The following is a 15,199-nucleotide window of genomic DNA, read 5'->3' as shown; positions in this document are numbered from 1 at the left end:
CTTCAGAGTTTAAATCTCTTTCAACAAAGCCTAACTCTCTGTGCCTCCTCTTGTGTGACTTCCTTATTCATATTATTTCACAAATGGGTATTGAGTGTTTATATATTTTATGACTACTTTGTACAGCTTTAATATTAAGCAGTTGTTCAACATAATTTTTCACAGATTTTGTAATCAGTTATTTCCTTTAGGGGGTGACAGTCTTTTCCAAGAAAGCTATTACATGAGCATACTCTCTGTGATTCACTCTCCAGGGTTCTGCCATGGGTGAATTCTATCTCGATGATGGCCATTCTTTCCAATACCTCCACCAGAAGCAATTCTTGCACAGGAAGTTTTCGTTTTCCTCAGGTGTTTTGACCAACAGGTAATGGCAAATAAAAGAGCCGTGTGCTTTAATAAATAAATTATGCTATCCATTTGTTATCCTTAAATCCTTAAATGCAAGGCTGATGTTTTAAGGTACTATTTTTAAAAATTAATGATGAAGGCCATTTGTATTTTTCTTCTTTTCTTCCAGATTCATTAATGTATGAATTAGAAATAAAATTGTAATATATACAAGTATAGTATACAAATACAATTGTAGTATATTTAAAGTATACAGTATGATGACTTGATATATGTATACATTGTGGAAGTATTCCCGTCATCAAGTTAATTAACACGTCCATTACCTCACATGTTTAACCTTTTTTTCCACCTTTTGATGAGAGCACAAGTTCTACTCTCTTAGCAAATTTCCGTTATGCAATACAGGATTATCAACTGTATTTGCCATGTTATATATTTGATTCTCAAACCGTATTCATCTTATAACTGAAAGTCTGTACTCTTCCACCAGCCTCTCCCTACTTCTCCCACCCGTGAGCCCCTAGCAACCACCATTTTACTTTGTTTCTATGAGTTCAACTCTTTTTTCCTTTTTTTCTTTTTTTTTCACATTCCACATGTAAGTGATGCCATTCATCACTTTGTTGAATATTTCAGTTCACTTCTTGTACTGTTCAGGTCTGTGTTTTGTTAGGTACTTTTTAGTATTTTCCATATGTATTGAAATTCTCATTTTGTTCATGCATTGCTCTTTGAACTTGGTGAGCATCCTTATGACCATTGGTTTGAACTATCTATCAGGTAAGCAATTTATTTCATTAAGGTCAGTTTCTGTAGATTAATCAGGTTTTTTTGTTAGGAACATATTCTCCTGTTTCATCTGCCTTGACTCCTGGTGTTGTTTCTCACATTAGATAAGACAGCCATGTCTTCCAGTCCTTACATACTGGCCTCATGTAGGAGATGATCCTCATTGATCAGCCTGTCCTGAGCTCCTTATAGCTTCCAGACCTTTGTGATTATCCACACTGCCATGTTTGTTCTTAGTGACTGCCAGTAGTTAAGGATATGCTGAGACCCATCCATATCCCAAAGGGGCATATTTTAGTCATCACTTAGATACAGGCTGATTAGAACCTTCAGGCAGTAGCTGGGAAAGTATGCAGTTAAATCCTTTCCAGGAAGAATCTGGATATTTTTGCCAGCTCCCTCTGCACTGAGCCCTGGGGGGACAGCCACGCTGCCTATTAACAACTGCTTCTTTATTTGCTGTAATTAACTCTGTTGTCTCTCGGAGCAAGGTGATTTGAGGGCCTGTCTCTCCAGGTGGGAGCCTTGAAAGGAGGGACACTGGAAGTATGACCCAAACCTTTTACTTTTTCTGGAGAAGCTAGGATTGCAAATTCCTTCCCAATTGTATGGGACTATGCCAGGGGTGGGGCTTCCCTGGTAGCTCAGAGGTAAAGAATCCACCTGCAATGCAGGAGTCACAGGAGACACAGGTTCATTCCCTGGGTTGAAGAGATTCCCTGGAGGAGGGCATGGCAACTCACTCCAGTTTTCTTGCCTGGAGAATCCCCATGGACAGAGCCTGGAGCTTACAGTCCACAGGGTCACAAAGAGTCGGATACAAGTGAAGTGACTTAGCACGCAAACATGCCAGGGGTGGGAGTTATATGGAAAGTGTGTCTCAGCCTTTCCTGCTTGTTTTGATGTGGGTATTTTCTCAGTCACCCAATGTGCAGGAGTCACTCAACTAGTTTTCTGGTTTCTCTCAAAGAGAATTGTTCCATGTGTAGCTTTATATTCAGTGCATCTGTAGGAAAAGGGAAATTCAGGAGCCTCTTATGTTGCCACTTTGGTCTGGAGCCCCTGGGAATATTTTTCAATCACTCTATGAACATCCCTTCCTTATTGTCTTCATCTCCCTTTCCTTCCTTCTCTGAAAAATGAAAAAGAATTCAGTATAAATTCCTATTAATCCCATTTATTCATCTATTCAAACATTCATTAAGGATCTGATTTCTTGCAATTTGATTGCAGCATCCAAGTCACATTTGGGACTTCAGTGTCCTTAAGTGATGTCCCTCCTAATGGCTTGTTACAGGAAGACTACTGGTTAGCTTGGGCTTTCCAGATGACTCAGTGGTAAACAATCTGTCTGCCATAACAGGAGACACAGGAGATGCAGGTTTGATCCATGGATCATCAGGATCTCCTGGAGTAGGAAATGGCAACCTGTTTCAGTGTTCTTGCCTGGAAAATTCCATGGACAGAGGAGCCTAGTGGGCTACGGTTCATGGAGTCGCAAAGAGACACGACTGAGCATGTTTGCACTGGTTAGTTTGTCTTCGGCATATAGAGTCATCTTTTCCCATCTCTTCATCCTAGTAAATGTGACAGCTATATGTCACATGCCTCCATAGGCATGAAAGATGGGAGGGGATGGTGATCTAGTAGCCAGTCCAAACCCCTGTTCCTCTCCTTTTCCTAATGTCATTTGTTGTATCTATTCCAGTTGTGCTGACGAGAGGGGTCATTATCCCAGCAAGTGTGTGGTGGAGCAGATCTTGGTCCTAGGCCTCAAGAAGCAGCCATCTTCTGTGACTGCCCACTCAGCTGGTGAGGAAACAGTCCACTTGGTTCTATAAGCATAGAAGTATTTGCCGTGAAGAGATGGTTAGTCTAAAGTTGATATAATGTGCTTAGCCAAGTGGACTCTGCTCTTTCTGGCAGGAGTCAAATATACTAGTATCTAGAGGGGACGAGGCCATCCTGCTTCTCTCTTCATCAACTGCCTTTCTGCTTATTGTAAGCTGTTAATATTTTCCTGAGGGAAATCATTTGGGGTTTGAAATAATATTGTAGCTTCTCTGAATATTTGTTTTAAACTGTAGGTATCTGAAGTCATAGGGAATCCTACTGATATTTATTGAGTTTCTTAAAGGACCTGGGACAGGATATATCTTTTTTTTAACCTACTGAATTTGCTGGGCAAATCACTTTGCTCCTTACAGTTTCTTTTCATTCAGTCTTTTACTCAGAAAACTGGAGTGCTTCTTGTTTTAAAAATTCATGGAAGTCCAGGAGTACAAGTGGTATTAATTTGGATTCTCCTATATGGAATATAAAATTTTGTGATAGAGACAGAAACATTTTCAAATTCAAAGAAAAGACATTTCTTTCCTGGATAGTCACCAGACTTTCCCTTTTACTGTTTGGATCTCTAGATGGCAGTGCTCAGCCCGTGGCTTTTACATACTATGCCGCAACATCCACCCTGAACCTGGAGACGCTCTCGCTGAAGATTGGTGCTGACTGGAAGGTGCACATCCAGTGACAGAGCAGTGCCCCTGGTGACAAAGCCAGGAGCAGCTGTGCCTCTCTGCCTTCCCCGGGGCCTCTTGTGTGATTCGTGCCACATGCTAATTGGCTTCTCTGGCTTAAAGTCATCTTTCATTAGTTACAGTTTATTAGTGAACAGTAGATTTCAGATTTTTCAGATGTTACATGCTTAGATGTGCTAGGAATCATACTCTTGGTGTCACACACCACTTCTACATGCAAGTGGCCCAGAGACATTTATAGCATTCACAGACCTCGCGTTGCTCCTTGGGCCATGGCCTGGGGTATGTGCTGTGGCCAAGTGGAGAGCTTCTCTTTGAGCACAGCTGGGTGAGTTTGTTTCAAGTGACAGGTGGGCCAAGCCTGTGGCCCACTTGTGGAAGCTTGTCTCAGTCCATGTGGCCGAGCCACTCCAGCTTGAGCAGTTGAGCTGCTCAAGGTCTCTCTCGAAGTGGACAGTGGCCTCTGGTAACCACCCCTCCCCCCAGATATCTTTTACCCACTTGGACATAGGCAAGGCAACCCTTTTCTACTTGCACTGAATGTACTGTAGCAACAGGGAGTTACTCTACCTTAGAGACTGAAAAGCTGGCTTAAAACTCAATATTCATAAAACTAAGATCATGGCATCTGGTCCCATTATTTCATGGCAAATGGGAAAACAATGGAAACAGTCATAGATTTATTTTCTTGGGCTCCAAAATCACTGTAGATGGTGACTGCAGCCATGCAATTAAAAGATGCTTGTATCTTGGAAGAAAAGCTATGCCCAACCTAGACAGCATATTAAAAAGCAGAGACATTACTTTGCCAACAAAGGTCTGTCTAGTCAAAGCTATGGTTTTTCCAGTAGTCATGTATGGATGACTTGAACCACAAGTGGGGAGAGTTAGATCACAAAGAAAACTGAGCACTGAAGAATTGATGCTTTTGAACTGTGGTGCTGAAGAAGACTCTTGAGAGTTCTTTGGACTGCAAGAAGATCAAACCAGTCAGTCCTAAAGGAAATCAGTCCTGAATATTCATTGGAAGGTCTGATGCTGAAGCTCCAATACTTCGGCCACCTAATGCGAAGAACTGACTCACTGGAAAGACCCTGATGTTGGGAAAGATTGAAGGCAGGAAGAGAAGGGGACGACAGAGGATGAGATGGTTGGATGGCATCACCGACTTTATGGACATGAGTTTGAGCAAGCTCCAGGAGTTGGCAATGGACAGGGAAGCCTGCCGTGCTGCAGTCCATGGGGTTGCAAAGAGTCAGACATGACTGAGTGACTGAATTAAAGTGAGAGACTGAATCAATAGCACAAAGGGATTCTTTTACTTGTCATGTTTTTTGGGTATCCAAAGTTCCAAATTAATCTCCTTAAAATTCTGATCTCTTAATCTTGGTTTTATTAAATACTGTCTACTACCCCAAGATTATTTGTAACATGAGTAAGCTATAATTTAAATTAATAACATAAATACCCACCATCAAACTTCAGAATAAGAACATAGGACCAGACTAAGGATGAAGTAAGTGAGACACTTGCCTGGGACAGAAAATTTACGGGGATGCCCAAATTCACAGTAATCAAAATAAATAATACTTTAATGCAATATTTTAAAAATCAACACTAAAAGAAAAAATCCATGATGAACAAATATCACAATTTTAAATAAGGATAGGATCAATATACCACATTTTACGTTTGACTCAGATCCCAGCACAGCTCGGCATGGGCTGGAGCACTACACCACAGCAGCCCCTTGGGAGGTCCCCAGGGACTCCCTGCGGCCACAGCATCTGCTGGGGCAGCCTCGTATCCTCAGCCCTCCTCAACATGCACACTTGCTTATCAGGCATCCTCCACTTAGCAACTTGCCAACTGCCACCCCAGTGCCTTCTGTTCCCTGGACCCAATATCCACTGCCTGCCCTCTATGTCTGCAGATCCTACCATCTGTCCAGGCCCAACTCAAAGCCCACTTCCCCATAGAGCCTTTCTAACTCCCTAACACCCACAGCTCCCCTTTACCACAAGCAGTGATTTTGCCCTTCTCTGACAGGCGGCCCCACTTCTACATAACATGCAGTCTGATGAACATTCTCAGGGATGGTCCCTCAGTGTTTCAGGTTCATCTGTCTTATTCCCCTATAGGTGGCATGTTCTCCAAGATCATGTTATATTTCTCTTATATCTGCCAGAGCGCCGTTACACTTGACTTTTAGTAATGATTGGCTGACTGATGGATTGATTAAAAATTGAGAATTGAATATACTTGTTTCTGTTTGACTTTTATGACATAGGACTCTTCCCTCCAGTTATAGTAAATGTTGTGCATTTCCCAGTGGACTCATTTCATTATATCAGTTGAGCTTTGCACTTTGTGTAAGTACACACAGACATATGCAGATTCTTTGTTCCTGTTTCTGCAAGTTTTACAATTAAGGAGAAAGGAAGCAATCTCCATTGACTGAAGTTGTATTTCCCAACTTCACATTTCCCTGCCAACCTAATTGGAAAAGACCCTGATTCTGGGCAAGAATGAAGGCAGAAGGAGAAGGAGATGACAGAGGATGAGATGGTTGGATGGCATCACTGACTCTATGGACATGAGTTAGAGCAAGTTCCAGGAGTTGGTGATGGACAGGGAAGGCTGGTGTGCTGCAACATGGGATTGTAAAGAGTTGGACACAGTTGAGCAACTGAACTGAACTTGAAAGCTGAATGTTCTTATCTAATATAAATGATGGTTTTTAATAGCATTTAAAGCTGAGTAATTAAAACCTATCTTCAGATGAATATATATTGCATGTCTATTCATTTAAAATATTTTGGGAACAAGGACTGTAATAAGAACTGTAGAGTAAGTTAGTGAGGAACTTCCCTGAATTGACCCAGAACTATACTGCAAGGTTTAACTAGACACACTGAATGGAGAAAAATACAGCCTGGGCATTCTCGAATGTTCTCTGCTCTTAATCGCTTGTCACACTTTCCCCACCTCCTTTTTCTGATGCTAAGGTCCAGAGGGCTTGGACCAACTTGGGGCCAAGTCGATCTACAGTGTTCAGTTACCTTGTTGTGGCTAATTCTGGATGTGCTTTCTCAGGAAACTGGATTTTATGTAATAAAGTAGAGTCATTTCAGCAGTGATTCAAACAATACTCTAAAATGAGTGTATAACATGTCTTTCCTTTAAGACTTAAATGCCCTGAAATGAGCTGACAAATCAGTTTAAAAATAGAAACTGCTCAAAAGCAATATGGGCAAAGGTAATACACAGAAGAAATTGAAACAGGGAAAATAAATATGAAATATGCTCAACCCTATTAATATTTAAAGAAATTCAATAAGGGGTGCCTGATTGGCCAAGATTAAAATGAAAATGTCCAGTATTAATATTGGCATGGGAGGTAGGCATTCTCATGCATCATTGGAAGAATGAGAGTAAGTATAATCTTTCAGGATGGCAATCTGGCAATCGCATCAAAATTTTTAATTTGCATACTTTAACCCAACAATTCCACTTCAGATAAATCAGATAAATTGCTCAGAGCTACTAATTGCAGTGTGTTTTATACTGTTGAAAACCAGAAATAAACTGAATGTCCTTTAACAGGAGATTGGTTAAATATAACCCTTTCATACAGTGGAGTGTTATGCAACCATTAAAATAACAGCCTATATATATCAAGATAGAAGTGTGTTTTGGATAAAATGTCTACTGAGTGACTTCATTTAAGTAAATAATAAACCAAAATTTGAGGTACCATCCTATACTGTGCAAAATGAGGAACTGTTTCAGACTGAAGGAGGAAATAGAGACCTGACACCAAATGTGTTCTATCCTGGAACTATAAGGGACATTACTAGGACGGTTGGGAAAATTTGAATGGGATATTTTGATTACATGGTAATTTTCCTAATTTTGAAAATTGCACTATGATTATATAGAAGAATTTCCTTGTTTTAGGAAACACATGGAAGTCTTGAATGTTAAAGGGTAATGGGCCCCCATAGCTCTAACTTACTCTAAAATGGCTCAGAATATAATTTATGTATGTATGTATGAGAAAAACAGAGACAGAGAAAATCAGCAAAATGTGTTAAAAATGTTACAATTGAAGAATCTGGATGAACCATGTACAGGAACTTCTTATACTATATATTCAACATGCCTGTAAGTTTTAAACTATTTCAAAGCAAAATTTTAAAAGCAAAGGTGCTGGGCCATATCTCCATAGTATCTAGTAGCTATAAAAAGTTTGGTTTCTATTATTGTAAAGGGTTATAAGGTGTGGCATGTAAAATAGGATGAAAAATGGGGTTAAGAATGAACTCCAAGGATTTCCCTGGTGGTCCAGTGGTGAAGAATCCACCAGCCAATGTCGGGGACACAGGTTCTATCCTTGTAGTGGGAAGATTCCACATGCCACAGGGCAACTCAGCCCGTGTGCCACAACCACTGAGCCTCGAGCTTATGCTCCTCAACGAGAGAAGCCGCCACAATGAGAAGCCCTTGCACCACAACTAGAGAGTAACCCCTGCTCACTGCAACTGGAGAAAGCCTGTGCACGGCAATGAAGACCCAGCACAGCCAAAAATTTAAAAAATTTTTAAAAAAGAATGAACTCCAAACCACTATGGAGAACAGTATGGAGGTTCCTTAAAACACTAAAAATAGAATTACCATATGATCCAGTAATCCAACTTCTGAGCATGTATCCAGAAAGGATGAAAACACTAATTAGAAAAGATAGGTATACCCCAGTGCTCAGAGAAGCACTGTTTACAACAGCCAAGACATGGAAGCAACCTAAATGTCCGTCAGCAGAGGAATGGATAAAGAAGATGTGGTACATTTATACAATGGAATATTACTCAGCCATAAAAAAGAATTAAATAATGCCATTTGCAACAACATGGATAGACCTAGAGATTATCAAACTAAGTGAAGTAAATCAGAGAGACAAATATCATATGATATCATTTATATGTGGAATTTAAAAATATGAAACAAATTAGTTTATTTACAAAACAGAAGTAGGCCCGTAGACTTAGAAAACAAATTTATGGTTACCAAAGGGAAAAGGGGGGTGAGGGGTAAATTAGGAGTTTGAAATTAACATGCCCATTACTATATATAAAATAAACAACAAGCACCTACTGAATAGCACAGAGAACCATATTCCATATCTTGTTAAAAACCTGTAATGGTTTCCTTTGTTGTGCAAAAGCTTTTAAGTTTCATTAGGTCCCATTTGTTTATTTTTGCTTTTATTTCCAATATTCTGGGAGGTGGGTCATAGAGGATCCTGCTGTGATTTATGTCAGAGAGTGTTTTGCCTATGTTCTCCTCTAGGAGTTTTATAGTTTCTGGTCTTACAGTTAGATCTTTAATCCATTTTGAGTTTATTTTTGTGTATGGTGTTAGAAAGTGTTCTAGTTTCATTCTTTTACCAGTGGTTGACCAGTTTTGCCAGCACCACTTGTTAAAGAGGTTGTCTTTTTTCCATTGTATATCCTTGCCTCCTTTGTCGAAGATAAGGTGTATATAGGTTCGTGGATTTATCTCTGGGCTTTCTATTCCGCAAGGTGAAAAGACAGCCCTCAGATTGGGAGAAAATAATAGCAAACGAAGCAACAGACAATGTATTAATCTCAAAAATATACAAGCAACTCCTGCAGCTCAATTCCAGAAAAATAAATGACCCAATCAAAAAATGGGCCAAATAACTAAACAGACATTTCTCCAAAGAAGACATACAGATGGCTAACAAACACATGAAAAGATGCTCAACATCACTCATTATCAGAGAAATGCAAATCAAAACCTCAATGAGGTACCGTTACACACCAGTCAGGATGGCTGCTATCCAAAAGTCTACAAGCAATAAATGCTGGAGAGGGTGTGGAGAAAAGGGAACCCTCTTACACTGTTGGTGGGAATGCAAACTAGTACAGCTGCTATGGAGAACAGTGGGGAGATTCCTTAAAAAACTGGAAATAGAACTACCATATGACCCAGCAATCCCACTCCTGGGCATACACACTGAGGAAACCAGATCTGAAAGAGACACGTGTACCCCAGTGTTCATTGCAGCACTGTTTATAATAGCCAGGACAGGGAAGCAACCTAGACGCCCATCAGCAGACGAATGGATAAGGAAGCTGTGGTACATATACACCATGGAATATTACTCAGCCGTTAAAAAGAATTCATTTGAATCAGTTCTAATGAGATAGATGAAACTGGAGCCCATTATACAGAGTGAAGTAAGCCAGAAAGATAAAGACCATTACAGTATACTAACACATATATATGGAATTTAGAAAGATGGTAATGATAACCCTATATGCAAAACAGAAAAAGAGACACAGATGTATAGAACAGACTTTTGGACTCTGTGGGAGAAGGTGAGGGTGGGATGTTTCGAGAGAACAGCATCAAAACATGTATATTATCTAGGGTGAAACAGATCACCAGCCCAGGTGGGATGCATGAGACAAGTGCTCGGGCCTGGTGCACTGGGAAGACCCAGAGGGATCGGGTAGAGAGGGTGGTGGGAGGGGGGATCGTGATGGGGAATACATGTAAATCCATGGCTAATTCATGTCAATGTATGACAAAAATCACTACAATATTGTAAAGTAATTAGCCTCCAACTAATAAAAATAAATAAAAAAACCTGTAATGGGAAAGAATCTGAAAAAGAATATATGTGTATATATATATACACACACATATGTACATGTATATATATGTATATATATATTTGTCTGAATCACTTTGCTGTATACCTGAAACTAATGCAACATTGTAATCAACTATGTACTCCAATTTAAAAAATTTAAAAGAATGAACTCTAGTACAAGAAAATACGTTTATTTCTGATGCAGCAGACCTCTTCAGATCATCAGATAAGCTGTTCCTCAGTTGAGAAATGCCAGCCAAGCCAAGTCCTCTACTTCAGGGAACACAAATACCACACTCAGAGCACCAGGCCGGGAGACCCTGACCTCCCCACCCCGCACCCCTGCCAATGCTGTGGCAGCATTCTCTGTGCTTTTATATGTCTCCTCACAGAGGTCTTGTCTGACTGCAAGGGTTGACCAAGGAGCCTTACATCCTGGTTAACTGAGATTGGGCTATCAGATTGATAGGGAATAGCCATAGGGAATTCTGGAGTTTGGTATGTGTGCAGAATTCCTTCACTTTTTCACATCCCTTTTAGTATCCCTTTTGCTATCATGATAGCAGAAACACAGTCAAAACACTTAAATATTTGGAGTTTAATGGCTTTTAGCTCATAATTGACCATCTTACCTAAAAGCCTTCTCAGTAATGGAACTTCTATGGCAATATCAAGCATTCTACTCTGCTTTTAAGGTTTCCATCTATCAAATCCTCTGAATGCCCAGCATAATTCCGGGGGTGGGAGGGAGGTGGCACTCTAGACTAAAATAACTTCTCAGCCTAGGGGATAGAAAGCCATCAGCAACTCTCCTGGAAACATTACAGTCTTAACCATAGACAATGGAGGCCGTATAACTGGCATTCTAGCAGAAATAAAGGAGACATTGGCATCTGATATCAGATCTGCTTGTCTTATGACCAGCCGTGCTAAAGATTGCAGTGTTGCAGCAAGGCCAGCCAGAGTCAGACAGCTGCTTCTTGACAGTTGTTTTCAGCACGGCTGATGGTGTTAGATTCCACTCCCATCAGAGCTAGGAAAAGGGAAGCCCTGACTATTTATATACAGGAATCCAGAGATCTTATGCCTAATGCAGGTTATTGGAGTCTTAGTTTTGCATTTACTCTTTCACTGATTATCAGGAGACCCAGGGTCGAGCTTGGTTCATTAGCAAACTGGTAGGGTGATCTTGGCCATGTCATTTAATCTCTCTAGGCCTGTGTTTCCTCATATTTTGAGAAAAGAGATAATCTCTAAAATTCTGTGACTTTCCCATGACTTAACTAAAAATACAGTAGATATCACAAGTTATCTAACCTCTAAAATGGGATTAATCAAACCTGCAGGGTTGTGTACAGATTCAAAGTATTCCATGTGTATGAAAGGAAAAAAATAGTAACTTTGGAGAAACCTGGTAGATACCACCTTTGCCAAGTAATCAAGGTTGATATCACCAGTAATAAAACACATCAATATTAAGTACCCCCAGGTCTGATTTGATGAGAAGGGCATATAACCTCTGCGATATTCTTCCCCCAAAACCATAACCTCAGTCTAATCACGTAAAAACCAGACAAACTCAAGTTAGGGACATTCTGCAACATACCTGACAAATACACTTCAAAAGTGCCAAGTTCAGGAGAGACAAAGACTCTGGAACTGTCAGGGATTGGAGGACACCAAGGAGATATGACAATTAAATGCAATGCAGGTCAGCTTCTGTAAAAGAAGAGGAAAAAAAAAAACTACATAGTGGGAACACTGAAAAAAATATAAACATATTTGTAGTTCAATTAATAGTACCTTACCAACATTCGTTTCTGAGTTTTGATCATTGTACTGTGGTTATATAAAGTGTAAACATTAAGGGAAGCTATTGAAGGGTATTTGGGAACTCTGTGCTGTCTTTGCAATCCTTTTGTATGTCTAAAATTAATTTAAAAGTTTTAAAAACTATGTGAAGTAGCTAGCTCACAGTAGGCATGTAATGAGTGGTAGGTGTTCTAATTATAACGGATTCATTAATTCCAACAGTGTTGAGTTAAAGAAATGTTGGTGGGAGACAGTGATACACAATCATTAACTGCCTTGTTGGTGTAACAGGAGTCATTCCAGCCACAGATACTGCATAACTTAGGCTGAAATGTGTTATAAAAGCTAGTTCTTCATTCTTTTTTTTTTTCTTCATTCTTGAAGAGGCTTCCAGGAATTGAAATGTGCAGCTGTTTACATGCTCATTATCTGCCTTTGTTTGTGGACTTAGATTGGATTTCTCACTGAGAGCATGAGTTTCTACAGCTGTGTAGATGAATAAACCTTGAGTCTGGACCTGCTAATCTGATAGGGGTTTTATCCACAACCATTGGTAAAGCAAACTGAATACCACCTTGCACTCTGTACGTTTGATATTCCCATCCTGCTATGACAAGAGGCTGATCTCCATCACACACCTGTCTTCATTACCCACAGATGGAGCTGGCTTAGACAGTTGAGGAAAGAAAGATCAGCTGTGTGTGGCCTGGAGACAGCTTCCTCCTCCAGGGGCAAATCAGTCAAGATACTTTAATTGCATTGACAAAGCAGTAAGAAGCAGAAGAAATTTCTTCTCACACAGAGAAGTTTCATTCAACAGATATGCAACATATGTTTGTGAAGAGCCTTCCATAGGCTTAACCCTGAGGGTGAAGTCAGTCTTTTTGGAGGCTCTTTTAGTGCAGGCAGGTAGGCACACCACACCTCTGATTGGAGACTGTGACCACACGGTCCTGGGCAGACGCACTCGCAGACACATGGAAGATGTTCAGTAGATGCTCATAAAGTGAAAGCCGATTTGTACCGATGTCATTCAACCTGGTTTAACCCCCAAAGAGTATTAACTTTGGTTCATCTCTAACAATTGTCAGCTACAAACTGGCACTTGCCACGGACACTTGCCATCTACCCCTGCAAGGATTAAACCATGTGCTATTGCAGCTGCTGACGTTCAACGCACCATGAAAGGAGTTCAGGGTGGAGAGCAGAAATAAAGCACTGTGGTCCAGTGGGGGAGGAGGGAAACTAGCAGAACAGGTCTTCAGATAGCTAGATATTTTCAGGAGCCAAGTTTATGAGCCCAATTCTCGTATCTCTTCATATCTAGAAAAGCACTAAAATCCTTCACGGTGACGACTGTTCCTCATGACTAGCAAAAGCTTTATGAGATTAGCATAAACCTTCTAGAAAAATATGTGCTTGATTACTTGTATTCCCCCTTCCAAAATCACATATATACTGACCCTCGCTGCCTCTTTGGAGCAGTGTCTCAGAGTGGTCTGAGATGCTGTCTCCCCAGCTGCAGTCCTCATTTTGCCCAAATAAAAACTTAACTTGCAACTCTCACCTTGTGCATTTTTTTTAAGTTGACACAATAACAACATTTATTTTGTGCTTAAGGCAATCCTGGTACTATTTTAAATGTTTTACACAATTTAATTTTTACAACAACTCGATAACAGAATGACTAACATTATACCCGTTTTACAGGCAAGAAGACTGAGACATCAGATGAAAGGAAGAAGTAACCTACTTAATCATGGAGAAGGGAATGACAACCAACCCCAGTATTCTTCCCTGGAAAATCGCATGGACAGAGGAGCCTGGCAGGCTACAGCCCATAGGGTCACAGAGTCGGACATGACTGAGCAACTAACACACACAATCCACCTGCAGCTGCACCGGCACAGCAAGGCAGCAGAAAGCCTAGACTTTGGACCCAGACATCAGCTTCAGATGCTCCCTCCTCTATTCTACTCTTCAAGAGTAGCAGTAAAGACCCTTGGGCTTTTCCTTGGAGAGATGGGAGAATAAGCTTATGGTTCCTACAAGTTGCAACTCCAGACCTAGGGCTCCTCAAAACTGCAACCCTGGGGATCATGACCCTGGTAATTCTCCCTATTCCAGCTGTCACTTCCCCACTTCTCTCATAGCCTCTAGCCTTGGGCTGATGAGGTGGTCACATGGGGACAGGCAGGACTGCAGTCTAGGACTAGATTCCACTCAGCCACACTTGGAATGTGGCCATCTCCTTACGGCCTGGGTAGCAGCTACTATAAGCAGAAGACAAAGTGGAGGCTAGGCAGGCAATTCCCTTCCCCAGAGCCACTTGTGCCCGAAGCCACCCCTTTAGGTATCACATGCCAGGACTTGACAGCCAACCTAGCTCAGTATCCAATTCCAACTTCTGACTCAGATGCCTAATGTGGCACGCCTGAATATGCTGTGCTCAGGTGCACTTTTTGTAGAGGATCTGGTCCCAGTGTTGATTTGGGAGGTGGGGAGAGCCAAGCAATGCCTACGTCAAGAAGAGACAGGGATTTTCTCAGCTGAGGACTCTGCTGAGTGGCATTTTCCACCCAGACGGTTGCACTGAACGCTGACATCAGACCATTCTAGAAGAGATACCAAATCAAGTCGAATAATGTTCTGATATCCTAGGATTTTTAAAAGTAAAAACCATGTTCTCAAAAATGCTTAGAATATTCTAGAATTCAGTATCTCACATCCACACTTGCTAGCTTTTCTCAATATTGTTCTCCATTAATCTGGTGGCCAATAGTTTGGTAGTCTGCTGATTCAATACTGCATCTGCCATTCTTTGCTAATTTTCAGTTTCAACTTACTCAAATATTCCCCTTTCATTTCCTGATAACGTCAGCACTTCATGGCAACACAGGGACATCCCTGACCTGGTCCTTCTCTCTCTACCACGCAGTCTAGCTGCACCAATACCCTCTCTCTTGTTCTCATACTCATGATCTTTCTTCATGTCTATTTTTGGTCTTCCTGGCTCAAGCTTCTT

The 15,199-nt window shown here is 40.9% G+C and overlaps 1 protein-coding gene across 4 annotated transcripts in view; it reads left to right on the top strand.

Annotated features, from left to right (window-relative positions):
- The window catches only part of GANC (glucosidase alpha, neutral C), a 64,649-nt gene extending 60,271 nt beyond the window's left edge, over nt 1–4,378 (top strand). For all 4 annotated transcript variants that reach the window (XM_043919368.1, XM_043919370.1, XM_043919369.1 and 1 more), the window contains 3 exons: nt 255–367; nt 2,852–2,955; nt 3,564–4,378. In XM_043919368.1, the coding sequence (XP_043775303.1) occupies nt 255–367; nt 2,852–2,955; nt 3,564–3,673 (327 nt within the window). In that variant the 3' untranslated portion in view covers nt 3,674–4,378. The remainder of the gene's footprint in view (nt 1–254; nt 368–2,851; nt 2,956–3,563) is intronic.
- Nucleotides 4,379–15,199: the final 10,821 nt, after the last annotated feature.

This window comes from Cervus elaphus, chromosome 12, assembly GCF_910594005.1.
Source record: "Cervus elaphus chromosome 12, mCerEla1.1, whole genome shotgun sequence".
NCBI classification, from domain to species: domain Eukaryota; kingdom Metazoa; phylum Chordata; class Mammalia; order Artiodactyla; family Cervidae; genus Cervus; species Cervus elaphus.
Note: the sequence above shows the minus strand (reverse complement) of the source record. Positions and strands in the feature narration are given on the sequence as shown.